Below are 19754 nucleotides of genomic sequence, written 5' to 3' on the forward strand. Positions count from 1 at the left end.
TAAAAGAAGTCTGCCAGGTCTAATTTAAATAAGTGTTGCCTTTAACAGGTGTGATTTTTTAACCAGTTTTGCTTGCAGAGCTGGGCCAATTTAAACAATTTCCCAGTAAAAGTAACTTACTAAGAGTTTAATAAGTATTGCAACTGACTGTATGAACTGTATGAGAGCAGCTGCTGAATTGTGCCAGAATGTGTGGTTTTACTTGGAATCTATTTGATATTTACATACCTATTTTCCTTATTTTAATTTGTTTCTTACATCTAGTACATGTATTCTTATCTCTGTTAAGCTCATCTGAATTATGCCTCATGCAGTGTTAAAAACAGGTGAGAAAGGACTAACTATAAGTGTAGGCAACAGTGTGACTATACTGTAGGAGGAAATAAAGGAGAATAAGGAGCAAGAAGACCAGAAAGGTAACTATTACTTTTTTACTTCAGAGCTATGAATTTGTTATAAGGTACTAAATTGTAACTATTGAGAAATGAATTATAGTTAACCAAGCATAAATATTAAGTGAGACTTGCAGAACTTAATTATGAAGCGTAGTTAAGGAAAAAGATAATTGTTACAGTACACTTCATTTTCTCAGTTCCTCAAAAGTGAAGAGACTAAAATGTGTGCTTCAATGCCTTCCAGCCTTTACAGAAGGTGATGTGTTGTTTACACAGCTTGTGTCAGTCCATAAGTAGTATTCCAGCATAAACTTTATTTAGTGCTTGTGAATATTTGGAAAGCTCTGTGCTATCCTGAAATCAGTTGCTTTTTAATTCACTCTATTCCTAACAGTGAAAATTTCTGCTGAAAACCTTCTGACTGCCTTTGGCTGAGTGGCAGGCAGGTATTTTTGCAAGGCTTATCCTGGATTGTATTCAGATAGAGAAAAACATGCAGGAGTGCTATTCAACACTTACCCCACCCACAACAACAAAAAATACCCTTCCAGCTTTAGCTTTTGAAATTCTTGCATTGTAGACTTCTGTGTTAGGGATTCTTTTTTGTTTTGTTGAAAGTAAAATGTTGTTGGGAAAACATTAGTATATGGCGTATATAAATAGACAGCTTTATTTGAAGTTTAGGTGCTCAGCCTTTGTAGTGTAACACTTTGGTAGTAAAGGAGAGTTGTAACTTACTAAGTTCACATCCTTGAATGAAGTGGAAGTTGAGATGCATATATTAGATATTTAAAATAAGAGAATTTTAGAGCTTGGAAATTCTGTTACAAAATGATCAGAGAATTAAATGCTTAGTCCTTTATGTCTGACACGACTATTGGGAAGAGACTTTCAAGTTGAGGTCTTCTAGGAAAGATTTTGGAAATAATTCAATTGATGAAGCTTATACAGAGAAAAAAGAGCACATGCATGCTGTTCGTAATAACTTTGAGATACATCACTGTTCATAATCAGAGTTACTTTATAAGGAGAAACAAGCTGATACCTCAACCATAGATGAAGGGAAAATTCATGGAAAAAATCTATAGGGAAATTTTGCTTCAGCAATAAAACTTTGAAAAGATGATAAACAGAGTGTAGTGTTGATTACAAGCTGAACCAGCTTGTGATACAGCTGTTGAAGGCTGGAGGACATAAATGCAATTCAAAGATGTATGAAATGAGGTTTACCAATAGAAGTAAAGAATGTGTTTAGTGCCATTGTACTAGGCATTGAGAAGCTGGCTTTAATATTGTATGAAATTCTGGTTGCTTGTGTTGAAGATGATTTTTAGCTCCTGCTACTAAAAGAGGATAGTGTCTAATGTAAAACTGGAGAAAGAAATGTGTGATTTTAATTTCCTGAGCAAAGCAGTTACTAAATATCCTTTTTGTCACACTAAAAGGACAAAGAGAGGAAAGAAGAGAGAGAATAAATAATACAAAACCTTCCCTGGGTATATCAGACATTACATTTGTGGGAGACAGATCTCCCACAAATCCCAATCATGCAAAATTTACTATTAATTTAGAAGGATCCTGCCTTTTGACCAGCCCTGCTGTAATTACTAATAGCTGGACTGCAGAATGAAAATACTGTGATGTGATAGGCTGCAGACCCTAAGGGAAGTACAGAATAGGTTTTAACAAGAGGCAGAATATTTGCTCCAGAAGCTTCTTAGGGCTGAGCCAGATGAACAGAGTGAAGGCAATTTATTTTTAGTGCTACAAATCCAACTCTCTGTGTGGTACCTAGAGAGGCCAACTTACTGGCTTTTAGATCAGGAGAGGAGAGGACTGTAAGAGACTGAGGAGCTGGAGGCAGTAGTGGTCAGTGAAAAAATGGATGTACAGCTCATTTGGCAGATATCATGGAAAGAGCAGGAGGTGTTTAATGGTAACTAAATCGATGCTAGAGTATCTCAGTAGTTTTGTGGGGAAGCTTTAGGAAGGGATTTTGTATTCTCTGTATTCTTGCAGGTGGTTTTCTGTATTCTAAATCTCCATTTATACAGCAGGCATTGAAGGTCAGAACTATTTAATCCTGTCTTAAACCATGAGCAGAGAAAAGGATGAGATTTTCTTAACTAGTGACCAGCCAGCCCTTTTTTTTTTTTTTTTTTTTTTTTTTTTTAAATCATATGGTGTAGTGAGACTGAAAAAGGCGAGCAGTAAGCCTGTTTTTTTTCAGGTTTTCCTAATTTGTTTTGTACTCACTTTATATAAACTTTTATTATACTGAGGTATTTGGAAAAGATTCTGTGTGCTTAAAGCAGATGTTTTCTCATGGTCCTGTGTTTGAGAGAAATGTTTGAAGAAAGACCTTTCTTCAAAATGGAAACTAAAAGAAGCAAGCAGTTGTGCTTTGGCTTTGTCCTGCTACTGTTAATGCTGGAGCTTCAAGTTAGGGAGTTACCTGGCCCCTCTTGCACTGGGACAGAACAGCTTTCCACCACGGGAACAAGCTTTAATGCAGAAACAGTCTTTCTCATTCAAATGTACTCCTGGAGCAAATTCTCCTTTCTGACATGAATGCAAACTCTTCTTTCACAGGGTAGAAGATATTGTCAGATAGAGACTACTGTTCTAATGTAGCTCCTTATAAATTGAATATACTCCTTTGCTCACATCTGAGTGCATTCTCTTTATTTGGTAGTTTTGTATGTACATCTTTGGCAAAGAAGTTTCCCTGCTACCCTGCCAATTTAAACAACAGCAAAAATCCTTTGAGGTTTGTGATATAAGGTGGTTCTCCAGTATGAGAATGGCTGCTTCACTCTTCGGAGTACTGTAGGATGTTAATGTATCTTGATCAATATGCAATGCTAAACAGTTAAACGGAATTTCAAGTAGAGGCTCAGGCTGCTTAGTTGCCATGGCAAACACAGTAGGAAATTCATGCCAAAGTTTGGAAACTAAGATACACAAAAGAAAACTTGTAAACTGAAATAATCACTTTGGAGAGCAAATACACTTGTTTATAATTTATTAGAGTCTGTTTCCCAAAGAATATGGTTTTAAAATCCTATTTTATTAAGCAAGTCTTAATTACCAGTCCAGAGTTTTGCACAAAGGAGGCAATATTCACAGGCAGGGAAGAGTGAGATTCTTTGTTAGCTTACCCTCTAACTGTAAGGGCATTGAGTGAATAGAGTAGCCTCTTGGAGACAGAGGAATTGAATTGCTTAAGTACTGTAATCAAGGTTGACATATTTTCAGTGTGCCATGCCTTGTTTCACAGATGACTCAGTCTTGTCTCTCTAAAATTTGTCTGTTAGTGATTATGTGTATGTTAGATCACATATGTATGATGTGTGTGTATAGATACCATCTCTGTGCATTAATGGTTTTTCTATGTTGCCGATTGCATATATATCCTTTAATTACTTGTGTATATTAAAGATCTTGCCATATTTAAAATCCACTTCCCCACAGTTGTTTGTCTTAAGGCTTGCTACCTGTAACCAAGATCTTTATGTGAGTATTTTAATTGGGTGATTTTCAGTTTGATAGACTTCCCTGTGTAATCAGCTTACTGTGAACATAGTATTTGGTATTGTAGTCCTGTCGGGCTGTTGTGGTAAAACCTGACCCTTTTGCATGTGACTTGCTGTACAGTTTTCCATAGGTGTGGTCACATGCAAATCATGCAGTTATTTTTCTCTTTCTGGATGTAAATTAGTATGTATATTTCCATGTATCTTCTCCAAAGTCTCGTTCCCTAGCGGGAAGCTGTTACACAGAAAGCCAATCTGTGGCTTGAGGAAGTGCTACTTTTAAAGATTTCCTGAAGATCGAGGTTAGAGCTGGAGTTGGGCATTGCCTACCCTAACATGTGACTACCTCATCACTTTATGCATTGCATAACATGGATTGGAGATTATGGCAGGCAGTTGGAGGCTCAGGGAAAGCAGTTTAGGTTATTATTGAGAAACTGATGAATTTGCCTCTGTCTTTATAACACATGGTCTCCTGGGAAGGGAGGCTTGCTGTTGTTATAACTGGGAAGTGTGTTACTGGGACATGAAATGTTGGAGGTGATGGAACAAACAGTTTATGAAATAGTGTTCAGGAGTTCTTGTTGTGAACAATAACTGTTATATTGAATTACAGGTTAGTCTGCTCTTTGCTGACCTCTTTAAAAAGGACTTAGTGAGCAGTTTTTAATTAAAAAAAAATGGAACATGAAAACATCGGGAAGATTATACTAGGGCCTAACTCAAAGGAAAGTAAGAATTTAGAGGCCACAGGAAAAGAATTGCACCACTGATTAGTCACAGTAAAGAAAGTGTTTCATCTCACTAAGTTTAACATACTGTAATTTATGGTTATGTGGTATATCTGTAACTTCAGGAAAAAAAGTTAAAAGGGGCAGAGCAGCAGAAGTTGAAGACAGGCTGATTGACCAACTGGCAAGAGGCAACTATAAGAAACTTGGGAGATGCAGTTATGCTACAGGAATGAGCAGCAGTATGTGTTCCCACTAATCTCTCGGTGTCACACAGTGGAGGAAAATACTTGAGTCAGTTTGGAGCCACTACACAAAAAGAGAGGGTTGATATTTGTGATTGCCTTAACTGATTAGTACTTGAGTTCTAATAAATATTTCTTTCTTTAAGAAGTGGAATGGAGAAGAATATTAGAAACAAGAATTGAGTAAATCATACAGCATTGTATAAATCAGAAGGTGCATCTCTTCTTTCAGGTCTATAAAAGTGTATTATTACAGAGATATTCAGAGAAGTGGTGAAAATGGTGACATCTGAAAACTTTTGTGTAAATACTGAGGACAGGATTCCTTATTCTAGTAATCAGTGTAAGTGCTGTGTATATGGACTGTTAGACATCATTGTCCCTTCTTGGAAACAAGATGTTCAGTAAAATCATAGGGGAACAAAATTCAGAACTGACACTTTTTTCCACATATTAACTCATCAGGGTACCTTGCTTCTGTAATATAAGTGAAAAATGAACAGGAAATGGGAGTTAAAATCTGGCAATTTTTTCAATTCTGTGCAGTGGTTAATGCAAAAAAAAAATCCTATAAGGGTTATTAAACTTCCATATTTGCAATTTAAATAGCTTAATGAAAGAAATCTAGGATGGACAATAATCCATTAATGCAGCTGACTTCGTGAGTTAACTTCTGGAACATGTATCTGCCCACTGTTGAAGAAATGGTACTGGAGTAAAAAGTCCTGGCAAAAAAGTCCAGTTTGGAGTCCATGATTATGAAGTATGTATGTGCTATGATTTGTTAAATCTATGTCCTAATTGTTAAGCCAAGGAGGAGGCCAGTGTAAAAATGTGACCTGTCACCCATGGTTTATAAATAGCCCTGAGAGATCATTATTTTGAACTTAAAACTGCACAGTGAGATCTCTTTCTTACATATGTTCTTAAAAAGAGCTGAGTAGGGGGAGAAGAGGAGGAAGGTGTCTGCATCACATGCACAACATACGTGATTCTGAATCAGGGTTCTGCTGGAGAGGTTTTTATCCAGCAGGCTGAGTTACAGTAGAGCCAAAGTTCTGCAGACCAGGCACTGCAAAGAGACAATAATGCTGATATCAGAGCTTCTTCTCCCTTCTTCCTATTAAAAAAAGGCAAGTAATTGCTTAAACCAAAATAGAACATCTAATTCAGTTCATGTCTGTTGGGAATGTATGATACAGTGCCTTTGTTCAGAGTTGTTTGAGTTTAACTAGCCTGTTTACAGATTTAGTGTGACCAAACGCTTAACACTGGAGTCATAATCTCATTTTTTTATCTGAGTTGATCATGTCATTAACTGGCACCCACAATGAAGGGAACTTTGCAAAAGGAGCTGTGGAATACCTTGTTTGTTAGCTTTTCTTCAGCATGGGTTTCTGCGGGATTGTTTAGAGGCTTGAGCGCAAGTTAAAGCTCATATGCTCATATATTTTTGTCTTATAGTAAAGCAGTGTTGTGCAAAGTGTGTGATTCAAGTGCTTTTAGTGAGCAAAGGGAGCAGATTTTCTTCTGCAGGTGTAATAAAAAATTGACTTTAAGTATGGAGAAACAAACATCTTTTGAAAAGTTAGTGTCCTGTCACTTGGCCTGAAGCTTTAGTGGTTTGATTACAGTGCAGCTGAAGATTGCTGGAGTTGCTTGAAGTGCTTCTGGTCAGCTCTGTGGAGTGGGCAGGCTGTTGGGTTTCTTTTGGAGATGCTAAGCTCTCAGACCTTGTCGGGACTGACCAGGACGTGCTCTGGAGAGCTGTGTTATGGTCAGTTCGTTAGAGCAATTTGGGTCTGACCTGGTTCTTGAGCAGCACAGTCACAAGTCGTGGGTTTTGGTCTTCCACTCTAAAGAAGCAATATCAGCATGGGTGAAAATTTTACCAAGTGAGTAAGACCTTGAATTGAAGATGCTTTAAGTTTCTAAAGGAACAGTTTCAGGGACTTCAGACCTCTCTTGGGTTATGACAGGTGGAGGCAGCAGCAGCATTCTGTGCTCAGAAGACAGAGGGATTTTTGTGTGGAGGAATTCAAAACCTCGTCTCAATTTCTGTTAGACTCTCTGGCCTGCAGTAGTTCAAATTTGTTAATATTCCTGTACTGTTTTAGTGCCCTTTGCTCAGTCTTACAAACAAAGAGGAAGTTGATGCTGTATACACCTGTGAAATGAATGGGGACTTGCAAACAATTTTTTTTTTTTAATCTACTGTTCTGAGGTTTTGAACACTCTTTAAAAATAAAAATATCTACTTTTTCTAGGGTTATTGGTAGCCTGGTGCTTTCACCTTAGACAACTTCCAAAAGAATGTGCTGATCTATACTGTAACCACAGAAACGTTTTGGCTTATGGCCTTATTAAAATGAAGTTAACATTGTTACGATAAGCTGTAAATCAATCAGTCCTTTATATGCGTTCTTTATGGTGTTCACATCTACTTTCTTGATCTTGCCAATTATATAACCATCGGTTCAGTTAATATAACATAGATTTATTTCAAACCAGTGCGTGCTCTTTGCTCTGTTTGAGTGCTTAGAGTAATTCTTCTGCAAACAGAATATGATTATTTTATTGAATCCTTCAGAAAACTGCACTGATCTCTACCTAAATATGGATTTATGTCCAGTTATCTGGTCTAGAGCTTTTTTCTAAGTGTAGGTGGTCATAGTTGTCTGCTGTATGAATAAATGCTTAAATCTTGTTAAGTAATGTCTTTCTCCTTTCAAAAGTCATGTAAGTCTTGTATGGCCTCAAGCGGGAATTAAATCTAGAAGGGAGAAAAACATCAAGTAGCTTCCCAAATTTGCAAGCGGCTTTGCACAAAATCGATCTTTAAGACTTTGTTATGGATGAATTGTGTGGAATACTTGAAAAAAATTAGGTTAAATAAAATTACTTGGTGTCCTTGTTTTACTAGCAGAGCTGTTCTTACAGAGTCTCCTAGAAACTGTCACATGCCTTAAGTGTTCCTGTTCAGCATTTAATCAAGTGCTTTGTAACTTATAAAAAACCTTCTGCAAAGATACAGGAACCCATTTATGAGGAACTGTATTGTGAGTGGCAAGCTATTGATGCTTCAGTTCATGGAGTTGAAAGATCAGCCGAATTTTAAATGCAAAAGTAAAAATAATATTTTTACTGAAGTTTAGAAATGTGACTTTAATTTAAAGCAGGTACATTGAATGCAATATAAAGACCTAAAATTTCCTTAGCATTAATGGCTTTGCAAGGCTCAGGAAACATTTAAAACTACTCTGTGTGCACACACAACACCTATTATGCAACCCTTGAGACTAAGCACATCAGTCAGGTATGGAAAAAGCAGCTCTCATTTATTTAAGAAATTATCCTTATATTTAAGAAACCTATTGTGGCTATAAAAAGGGCAACTTTACAAATTATGATTGTCTACTGGCTTTTTATTGAATCTTAATGAGAATTTTTACCTTTGTTTTCTTTCTTCATTTTTGGTTTCTAAGTGAAAGCTGAGACGCTTTTAAACTATTTTAAGTTTTTTGGGGGACTTCTGAAGTGAACATGTATTGACCTGTACACTACCTGAAAGGTTTGTGGATCTGAAGGGATGATGTGAATTCTTACCAGACTTTAAACTTTCTATCGAGAAAGCCAAATCAGCAGTCTGTCAGCTTACATGCAGTTTTGTTTGTAGCAGCCGGTTTGCTACTGACAGGCTGTGGCACTGTCAGCTGCACTGAAGAGTGTTTTCTTAGGGCTTTGTACTTGCAGGAAGTGTTGCCTGGACTTTGTTGTGTATTTTATATAAACTAAGCAGAACTTTTGCTTTACATCAGTGGTCTTTATAGGGAAAGACAACCAACTTGTTCCTGGTGGTTTTTGCTTCCTGAAGTTCCTTTAAGATGCAACCCAGACCTGTTAAATAACTGGGAGTGGCCCTGTTGCTGCTGCTTTCGTTGATTCTAAGATTAGGATTCCAGGGCTATTCAGGTTGGAAGGAACCTCTGAGAGTCTCCAGTCTACATGCCCCAAGCAGGGTCAGCTGTGAGATCAGATCAGCTTGAAATAACAGTGATGTAACTACAAATTACTCTGTTGCTAATATTAAGTGATCTGTATTTGGATTATAAAACAAAAGAATCTGGAAATCCACTCCTGTGGTAATAAAGTAGAGAGATGCCCAGTGTGAAGTATTGACGCTGGTATTTCTGTCAGGAACTTGTGTACAGAAATAAGGCACGGAGTTGGCCAGAAAGTTCTGCAAGAGTGCCTGTGATAACTCCTCTTTCTTGTGTGCCTCAGCTTTCTGTCCTTCAGCTAGCTCTGCAGGAAGGAGGAGACCAGCACAGACATGGAGGAAGCATAAACAAGTTTAGTTTTCCCGGTCCTTGCTAATGTAGGGAGAGAGTCTGGGAGGGTTCTGTCCTGTTCACAGGTGATTCTGTAAATCAAGCTCCAGCAAGGGTTGCCTTGCCTCTTTTTTCAGCTAAGTTTTAAAGAGCATCTGAGAAGTTCAAAGAAACTCATTTAGTAAGAATTCTAAGAGTTGATTTCTCAGCATTATAATAAGCACAGCTTTCTCAAATTGTTCTGTTTTTAGACCAGGAACCCTTAAATCCCTGGACAGCACAGTGTGGAAGAGATAGCAAGTTACAGGTAATCAGTTATGAATTCCAAGCTCCAGAAATACTGAGAAAATTGTTTTCAAAAGTGCATTGTCTTAGTTCTGTGTGTCTTCTCTTATATTGTGCACTAGAGCTGTACATACATGGCCAATCTGTAATCTGCTGTTCAAGATCAATTAATTCTCTCGACAAGAGAGATTTTCATATGAGGATTTTTTGGCAGTAAAATTTTTATTAAATGCTTCACTATTCTGTCTCAATCTCACTTACAGCTATGACCATTGAAAGCCAGTCTCCTGGCAAATGTAGTATTAAATACTATTAAGTATCTAATGGAAGCCTTTTGATGAATACAATAATAAATATATTAAATAAACAATAAAATTACATATAATTTAATAAAATAAATTAATAAATAATACATTAGTAAAGTATTTAATATTTTGCAACGTTTTCAGCTTGGGAAGAATTGTAACATGTATGACACATTTCATTCAAATAAAATTTGCAGAAAGCGAGGAGAGGAAAATATATAGGAAGAAATAACATCTGTCAAGGAGTGTGATTAAATACTGACTTAGAATAATGTGATTCACTGTTTAGGCAATCTTATTATGAAAGCTCTAAGTCTTGGATCAATAAAATAAATCTTGGATAGATATTAATCTTTGGCTTTGACTTTAGCATTACGTACAGCTACAGAATCAAGGTTATTGATGCCCATCCTAATCAGACATTTCAGACATGAGAATCTGAATACTTAAATATTTGCTTCAGACTAAGGAAATTGTTTTTTGTTGTTTTTTTCCTGCCATTTTTTCTTAATGTTTATGTAGTTAAAGCTGTGATTAATATGTTCCATTTGACTGCCCTTCTACTGGAAGTCATGAGTCCAGGGTGAATGGGCTACTTTTAGACTGTTAGATTATTTTTTTTCCTCCCTCCCTCCTCATCAGAGTGGGAGTAATTTTGCTAAAACAGTGTGCTGTGAGAGTTAACTAAATGAGACTAAATGAGGAAGTCCCCCAAACAGTTACATGGTTCATCTTATATTTCTAGAGTATGAGTTCATCATTAGCTGTATCAATTCATCGAGTATGAATTAATTCACAAACCTAAACGTTCAGTTTTTCTTCTGTGAGCAAGTGTGAGGCTCTCTTAAGGTGGAATTTTAATCTGTTCAGAGGTAGGACTTGGAAGCTGTTGATGCCATTCTGCTTTCAGTTGTGACTGCTGGAAGTGTTGATCTCATCATGAACCATCCACAATTGAGGAAGTTTTTCAGAGTGGACAGGCTGGAATAGTGCTGAGTGTTTTTCAGAAGAAAACTTTAAAGGCATTGGGACAAGAAGTGTGCAAATAGCTTGCTGCCAGCTGCTGTGGTGAGGGTGTCTGTTCCTGTGCTTTTAACCTCCCCTCCTGGCAACACTTCATCCCAAATTTTTTCTGGGTTTTTTGAAAGCACATCACCAGTTCTAAGTGGGGGGCTGTTCATATCACTTTGTTCAGTAAAGAGTGTCAGATCCTAGGATTTGATAGTTTCTAATGGACACAGATCTCATGTAAAAGCTTTTCTCTGAGAATCACATCTTTCACAAAATAGCAAATGGGGCTTAGTGGTGAGCTACTGAAATGCAGAGTCCCAGGTGTGATTGAATTTTATGAGTAAGCACTTTCCTTGTTCTTAGCAAAATTCTATAGCAACCTTCATGCAAAAATAAAGAAAATGTCTCCTAGTTCCTGTGCCCATTGATTCTACTCTCTTTCAGTTAAGAGACCAAAGCAGTACTTTAGTGCTTGAAGATTTGACTTCTCTCAGTGAGACAACTGAGCTGTAACTGAAAGCAGTAGCTGAATGTAAACAAAAGGCAGGGCATTGCTGTCAGTAGAAGCCTGGTTAATTCTGGGTTGAATTAGTTTATTTATACTTAAGTTCACACAGATTCTCACTGCCATCTGGTTCCCAGAGAACAGCTAGAATAAGCACAGTGAAGTGCTTAGATTTAATTTATCAGAATTTCATGTGTTGCTTGTCTATTACCACACAGTTTCATGAGACAGGGAACTTCAGTCACACCAAAGTTGTTGGACAACAAAAACAAAAGCTCGTGATGTAAAACCTCACCCAGACAAAAGAGCAAGATGTAATTTGAACAAAGCCAGCTATTGGTTCTTTGCTGCTTAAAGGGACAGTGAGGATTCAGAAGAAGGTGGCGATGCTGTATCCTCTGCTGGCTCGGAGAGTCTGTGGTTCTCTGGTCATTCAGTATGATTCAGAGCAAGCTGTGTTTACTTTAGAATGGATCTTCATTCTTAGGCATTGAGTCCTGCTGCAACTTCTGTCCAGAGGAGAGAACTTAGAGTCTCATGAGTTTTCTTTAATTCTGCATTTATTTGAGGAATGGCTATGCGTTTGTCCTCTTCCAGACAGAAATGCTGCCTCAGTTCTGAGAGTTCTCTCTTGACATCACTTGTTTGTAGTGATACAGGACAAGGGAAAGCTACACAGTCTAAGACATAACTGCAAGGCCTTTAGGATTTGATCTTTCAGCTTCAAATCACAGATTTACATCAGCTCTGTGCATGCACATTATCCTGTCATCTCCCAGTAGAACTAGTATTCTATTTAATTTCTCCTTGAAGAGGTGTTGGTAATATTCTCTTTTGGCTTATAATGGATCTCTGGACTCTGGGGAGTAACGTTTTAGTCTGCTGAGTTCAGAAATTGTAATACATCATCTCATTTTGGAGTTTTTAATCAGGAGATGGTACACCTGATTAAACTGGTTTATAATATATGCTGCAAAACATAAGTGCAGCTTTAATATTGTTGTGTGTAAATGCTTGTCATGCATATCCTGTAGTTAAATTTGCCTTTGGAAATAGCTCACCTGTGTAGCTGGTTAGGATTTTTCCCTACTGACAGGTCTAGTTTCTCTCTGTGTAGCTCTATGAATACCAAAGATCTCTTGCTTTTCAGACCTTGTCCTCCAAGGTTTAATGGTCTGGAGCAATTCTATTTTATGTGAAGCTTGTTTACTTTCTCTTTTATTGCTGGCGTGATTTCCTCTGACTAAATATACTGAAAAAGTATATATCAAAATTAGAAGCTGAGCCCCAAATCACAGCTACATCTGAGGCTTGAAATATTGTTGAGTATCTGTAGCTTTCTAATTACAGACTCTGAACCTAGTAAATAGGGAGGTTAAAAAACAAGGTTGAACCTGATGAATGATCTTGCATATTAAATGTGTAGGGTTTAATCTCTGGATGATGAAAGATTTATTTGTCTGTTCAGAAGTGATACAGGGATAAACACGGGTGACACAAGTGAGGGAGCATTTTAAATTGCTTTTCTGTTCCTTTTGATTCTTCTGACACTTAGTGCTAGATCTTAATTTGTTTATATTGAAATTCCTCAGTTTTGTTAGCACTTACTTTGTCTGAGCTATATTTGAATTTTGTTTTCAGAAGCAAATTACTTTGTAGCTCAGTGGTGTAAAATGTATTTTATAATCGAAGTATCAGTATCTTGAGTCACTGTTCCTAGAAAATGTTCTCTTTGGAGCTGGTTGATCATTTTTTGTGATTATGGAGAACAGTATCATTTGTTTGCCTGTTACTTGTTAAAGGATAGACTTATAGTTCAAGAACTGTGTGATTGAGAATATGGTATTTTTAATGCAAAATTTGTTGTACTCAATACTGAGAAAGTGCTACTAGAAAAGTAGAAGGTATCTTGTCTCTGTCTCTGGGCAGGAGAAGCCTTCTGGTGTCTTGAGAACTCACAGGAGCCTTCATGCTCCTGAGTGGTTGTCACTCGTTTGTCATGTGCTGTAAGTGCAAAGGCAAGGGCAGCTGTAGTTTGTATCCTTGCATAATATAAAGAAACATTTTGATAAGCTCTTGGATGTCTCATAAATGCAGAGCTGCTTTTTAAAGTAAGGCTTTGTGACTGCATAAATTGTTGTGTGGTATAAACATTATTTTTAAATAGATGTGGTTATGTGCACATATTGTGATAAACTGTCTGAATTCTGTTTGTTCTCTTTGCAGGCTGCGGACTTGAGTAAACCAATAGACAAAAGGATATACAAAGGAACACAGCCTACATGCCATGACTTCAATCACTTAACAGCCACAGCAGAAAGTGTGTCACTTCTAGTGGGCTTCTCTGCAGGCCAGGTCCAACTTATAGACCCTATTAAAAAAGAAACTAGCAAATTATTTAATGAGGAAGTAAGTAGAAATCTTAATATTGTTGCATGCAATGTGTTTGTGATATTGAAGTTCCTAGATTTTCAAAGTTCAGTAGATATAGCTCCACTTGCCTGCGTAGCTTATTGTTCAGTCACTGCCTTTGTTTTTCAGCTGTTCCACTGGCTTGGAGTACTTACATAAAAGTGTTATTCATCGTGAAAAGATAAAGGCATCTTGTGGGGTTTAAGATTAAAAATAAGGATTTTCTAGTTTGGATAATACTGTTACTAGAGTTGAGGACAGTTTACAGATGGAAATAAATGTTGCTGCGTGTGCTCTGAATTCAGTTGTTTCTGAGGCTTCTGGTTGCCAATGAAGAAGAAAATTTTAAGCTGTTATTTAACTCATATATTATAGTAAAAATATTAAATAAGTTAAAAATACAAATTTTTATGTTCAGGACGTTACAGCAGAAACTGCCTATATCAAGTGTTCCTAAAGACTTGCTTGGATATGGGACATAAAGCTGAGTGCACAGAAATGCTGAGCGTTTGAGGTCTTTATGTGATGTTCAGAGAGAAACTCTCCATCTGCTTTTTCTGCTGCTGTGCAGTAAGGAAAGATAAAGGAGTACTATGAGGAGCACTAATGCAAAATTACAGGGCCACTGGCTCTGAGGATCTGGTAGCATTGACATTCTTAGAGGCTAAGTGTCCAGATGCTAATAAGGAAAGAAATCTGGTAACTGGGATGACTTGTGACACATTTTCTGCAGAGGATAAGCTGTGTGAATTTGGGTGGTTTAGGGGGGAGGTGATTTTATTTTGGGGATTGTTCTCTTGCTCCTTTTTTGTTTTAATCCAGCTCTGCAGAGAGGTTTGCAGGTCTCTTGTTTTTCTTTTCTTTTTTGAAATTTCAAATCTAGGTTAGAACTTTACAGATGAAGTTAAGCTTTGCTCAGCTTTCAAATTATACCTTTCCCGCCTCAGAGAGATGTGTTGCTTTGCTCCTTCCTTGTGCAAAGAAGATTGAAGTATTGTTCTCACTGGGGATGTTTTATAATTAGATCTAATTCCTCCTCAGCTTTCTAAAAGTAGCTGCATGTAGATCAGAAGAGGGGCGTTTTTCTTCCTACCTGGCCTTGTCCCAACTGCTCTGTCTCTGCTTGTGTTGACTGGAAAATAGTACTGGAGAATCTTTTAATGAACCTTTAGTCTGTTGGTAGAAACCTCTGTATAAGTAGTTGAAATGTTAATTTTAGCATAGTCCTACCACCCCCACCCATCCTCCCTGAAAAAGTGTCTTATTTATTCTTGTACAATAATACTGTAAGTATTAAGAAGGGTAGCAGACATACTCTAAACAGCTGGTTTCATATCACAGAATAGTTCCCACTCCTGTAGCTAAGCTATAGTTGCTTTGAGGAAAAACTTCTGGTGGAAAACTTATATCAAGGCCCAGTGCACATTCCCAGGCATTGATGGTGTTTACTGTCTGGTGACTACAGTGCAAAGCTGTGTTGCTGGTGAATAGTTCCTGTGGTATTCCCAACTGCTGGAAGCACTGAAGCCACTTCCATCAGCCAGTATTGCTTTCTGTCTGTGCTATAGGTAGATCACTACAGTGTGATGGAAATACGCCTTTTGACAGTTTGGTGGAAATTTAAATGAGATTATCTCTCTTCTACCAAGCTAATGTAAGGATTTGCTCAGTGCTACCAAAACTACACACACAGTAGTCTACAGTTAAATGACAAATTCTTATTTCCTACGCTGACCTTATCTGCAACCAACTTTTAAAAGTTAAATAATATTTTATTCTGTCAATTACAGTATTGGAGTTTGCCCTAGATGTGTTTGTAAGTTCTGGCTTGTATTTAAAGCCCCTTTCAAAGTGAGCACTGATGTTTGAACCAGTTCATTTGCTTCAAGATGAAGGTGCCTATTGGGTTTTGAGTATATTTTGACTTTAGGAATAACCATAGGCATGAGGTAGTCTGAATGAGAGTTAACATTGTTCTACAGATCCAGCTTACGCTAGAGGTAATAGAATTCACCACCTATCCTGTGAGTAATTTGGTGCTTCAGGTAGCCCAAATCTCTGCTTTGACTATCAGCTGTGGTGGAGCAATCAGAATATATATGATACATGAAATAAATCAACCTGTTACGATAGGTTATGTTGAACATAAAATGGAATAGCCCTAGCATAGTCTTAAGTTATTACTCTTTTTTTTTTTTTTTTTAATTCTATTCATGTAGAAGATGATAGGAACTTGACAGGCTGAGGTGAGTGATAAGATCCTGTGCAGCTTGTGGCTGCCTGCATAAATCCATCTGTGTCCACAGTGGTGCTCCTTACAGCTGTGTCAAAATTAAACCAGTGATATTTTCTTACTCCCCAAACCAGTCAAATATACCTCACAGATTCAGTTGTTTCCTGGTGGTAGTTGGTTATTATCAAACTAGCCAGTGCTTTTTCATCTTACTTTTTAATCATTCTTAAAATCTAAACTGAAGCCTTGAGCTGCATTGTTTTTCCTAATAAACTTGTCCTATATCTTTATTGCCGAAGCTGTATAAGATCTTAACGTGTATTCTTTGATTGCCTCAGATTTTTCAGTCCTTTGTGGCCTGTGCCTGTAATTTTGTCCCTTCAAGTTCTTCAAAACATAACCAAGATAATTTTGGCTTGTGTTTCTAACTGCTGAGTGAAGCTTCTTCACTTACTATTCTCCCATCAAACTGAACATAAGCTCTTTATCTCACATCCCTCACTGATGTGCTGGTACTGCATTCAGACCATTCTTGTAATGTATCTACTCCTACTGTCTGCAGCAACGGCTTTGTTGTGCTGCAGAACTTTGTGAACCTAGTTGAAAGCTTTTAAGACTCTCAAAAGTCATAACTTCAGAGTTTTTATCTGGAGAAAGGGATGTGTTGTAGTCACTTGTACACGTCAGATTAAAGTCTCTCTGCGTCTTGTCTCCATGAGCTGATCTGTTCTCATTGCAAATTGTAATCTTCCATTTTTCACAGCCTCCTTAAAGTAAAGATGAGGTTTGCAGGGTTTCTTTGCAGTACTTAGGATCATGTAGCCCAACATGGCTATGGACATTAAATGGACATGGACATGGAATAAAGATTGAGCAGGTGCTCTTACAAGTGGAGGTTGTATTGAGCTGCCTTAGCAGAGAGCGAGAAATTTTGCTTTTGTTGCCATATTGGCAATGAGAAGACTGGTTCCTACAGGAAACCAGCTGGGCTGGTGTTCTCTGCCCATCTTCTCCTGGTGTGTGCCAGGTAATTTTCTCAGATTTCTGATACCATCATTATTGAGACATGCATGATATGTATCAGTGAATACATGACAAACTAGTTAAAATATCACAACAGAATCACAGACTGTATTATTTTAAAGCTACTCCATTTGAAGAACTTTGCCATATTTAGTTACATCTCTCAGCTCTCAAATACACCATGGCTGTTTTAACCAATGAAAAATTACAGGAGAGAGACTTTCTGGTTTTACACTGAGGTTGACAGCAGCAGAAGTGTAATGTAAAATGGCCAGGTGCTGTTTTCCAGCGACAGTTCCACAACAGGTGTATGATAAACAGCATAGCAAGGTTTTGGGTTTTTCTTCTTCTTTATTTTTAGGGCTTTTGTAACTTATTCTGGTATTTCTTAGGTTCTTTATATTTGCACTCTTGCCTTTTGTGTAGCTCAGCTTTTCTTTCTGCTTACAATCAGTATGACAAATACAAATATTGAATGTGCTGGTAAAGAATTACTTGTCTGCAAGTTGCAGCTGAGTGGTGCCACGGGCAACATGGTAAGTTGTGGAGGTCCACCAAAACTACAGTAGTCAAAAGAGTCAAACTTTACCTCTCAGTCCTTATAGCATTGAAGACATTATGACCAGGAATGTTTGTTTAATGTGTATGCATTCTTTTGCAGTGATGAACTCTATTAAAATGTTTTGTTTTAAAGGAAAGTGCTTAATCAATGGTAACAGGGTATTGACAGGTCCTTGACTATTGAAAGAAAAATAATTGGAGGTTGAGGATTCCAAACTGAAAAGTCACCCAGCCACGTGCATTTACCTACTGACTTTCCAGCCACTTGATAACAGGGTTACTGTGTATGCAGCCTTTGCTCCCTGAATCAATAAAAGCTGGTAGAGTTTTTTTTCAGAGGTTGGATTTTATTTGCAATTTCAGATAAAATCAGAGCCTAAATTTACTCTTGTTGATTTGTAACCTGTTTGCTATATAATACAGATGAGTAACTGCTTTTTTTCCCTTTAGCTTATTCAATGTTTTCTTGTTTCCTTCTCATGTATTTCAACCTACACAGGGAAATGTAAACCAAAGAGCACTGCCTTTAGATTCATAACAGATTGGCTTAACTGAAGTATAGTCATGGACCATAATAATAAGCTTTTAAAGCACTTTGTCTGAAAATAATTTCCTCTTTACTGGCTATAAGTTTTTGCAAATACAGTAACATGGTTCCTGTCTAGAAAGTTAAGTTCACTTTAAGTGTTGCTCCCCAGAAAGCTCAGAGTTACAGTTAATCATGAAAACTTTAATTTTCAGAGTTTCTGATGTGTATCTTCTTTGTTTTTCACAGAGACTAATAGACAAGTCCAGAGTAACCTGTGTAAAATGGGTACCAGGTTCGGAAAGCCTTTTCCTAGTAGCTCATTCCAGTGGCAATATGTACTTGTATAACGTGGAGCACACTTGTGGTACCACAGCCCCGCACTACCAGCTACTTAAACAAGGAGAGAGTTTTGCAGTGCATACTTGCAAGAGCAAATCCACAAGAAACCCTCTGCTTAAATGGACAGTAGGTGAGGGTGCCCTGAATGAATTTGCCTTTTCCCCTGATGGGAAGTTCTTGGCCTGTGTGAGCCAGGATGGTTTTCTTCGCGTGTTTAACTTTGATTCAGTGGAATTGCATGGTACAATGAAAAGCTACTTTGGAGGACTGCTGTGTGTGTGTTGGAGCCCCGATGGGAAATACATAGTGACAGGCGGAGAGGATGACTTGGTGACAGTTTGGTCTTTCGTGGACTGTCGAGTTATAGCAAGAGGCCACGGCCATAAATCGTGGGTCAGTGTCGTTGCGTTTGATCCGTATACCACTAGTGTAGAAGAGAGTGACCCGATGGAATTTAGTGGAAGTGATGAGGATTTCCAAGACCTTCATTTTGGCAGAGATCGAGCAAATAGCACGCAATCTAGACTATCCAAAAGGAACTCTACAGACAGTCGTCCAGTAAGTGTTACGTATAGATTTGGTTCAGTAGGCCAGGACACACAGCTCTGTTTGTGGGATCTTACAGAAGATATCCTCTTCCCCCACCAACCTCTCTCAAGAGCAAGGACACATACAAATGTCATGAATGCCACAAGTCCACCTGCGGGAAGTGGTGGAACTAACCCAGGAAGTAATGGAAACAGTATCACAACACCTGGAAACTCTGTACCCCCTCCTCTTCCACGGTCAAACAGCCTTCCACACTCTGCAGTCTCAAATGCTGGCAGTAAAAGCAGTGTCATGGATGGTGCCATTGCTTCTGGCGTTAGTAAATTTGCAACCTTATCGCTACACGATCGGAAGGAAAGACACCATGAAAAAGATCACAAGAGAAACCATAGCATGGGACATATATCTAGCAAGAGCAGTGACAAACTGAACCTAGTTACTAAAACCAAAACGGACCCAGCTAAAACTTTGGGAACACCTCTCTGTCCCCGAATGGAAGATGTTCCCTTGTTAGAGCCTCTTATCTGTAAAAAGATAGCACATGAAAGACTGACTGTGTTAATTTTTCTTGAAGACTGTATAGTCACTGCTTGTCAGGAGGGATTTATTTGCACATGGGCAAGGCCTGGTAAAGTGGTAAGTTTTAATCCTTAATGCTGCATCAAAGAACTAGAACTCTGAATAGATAGTTTTCTTGAAATATAATGAATGTTGAATATAAAATTTCTTTATGCTTAATGTAAAAAAAATATCCTCAGAGCCAT

General features: G+C 37.8%; 1 protein-coding gene across 5 annotated transcripts in view; it reads left to right on the forward strand.

Moving 5' to 3' along the window:
* Positions 1–19754, forward strand: part of WDR20 (WD repeat domain 20) — a 45142-nt gene that overhangs the window by 13745 nt on the left and 11643 nt on the right. For all 5 annotated transcript variants that reach the window (XR_015804241.1, XR_015804242.1, XM_088166267.1 and 2 more), the window contains exons 2-3: positions 13571–13753; positions 18349–19626. Coding sequence is in view for 3 of the 5 variants with exons in the window: in XM_088166267.1 (XP_088022393.1) it covers positions 13571–13753; positions 18349–19626 (1461 nt within the window). In the remaining 2 variants the exon portion in view is untranslated. The remainder of the gene's footprint in view (positions 1–13570; positions 13754–18348; positions 19627–19754) is intronic.

The sequence above is a fragment of the Sturnus vulgaris genome, chromosome 6 (genome assembly GCF_052056855.1).
Source record: "Sturnus vulgaris isolate bStuVul1 chromosome 6, bStuVul1.hap1, whole genome shotgun sequence".
Lineage (NCBI taxonomy): Eukaryota > Metazoa > Chordata > Aves > Passeriformes > Sturnidae > Sturnus > Sturnus vulgaris.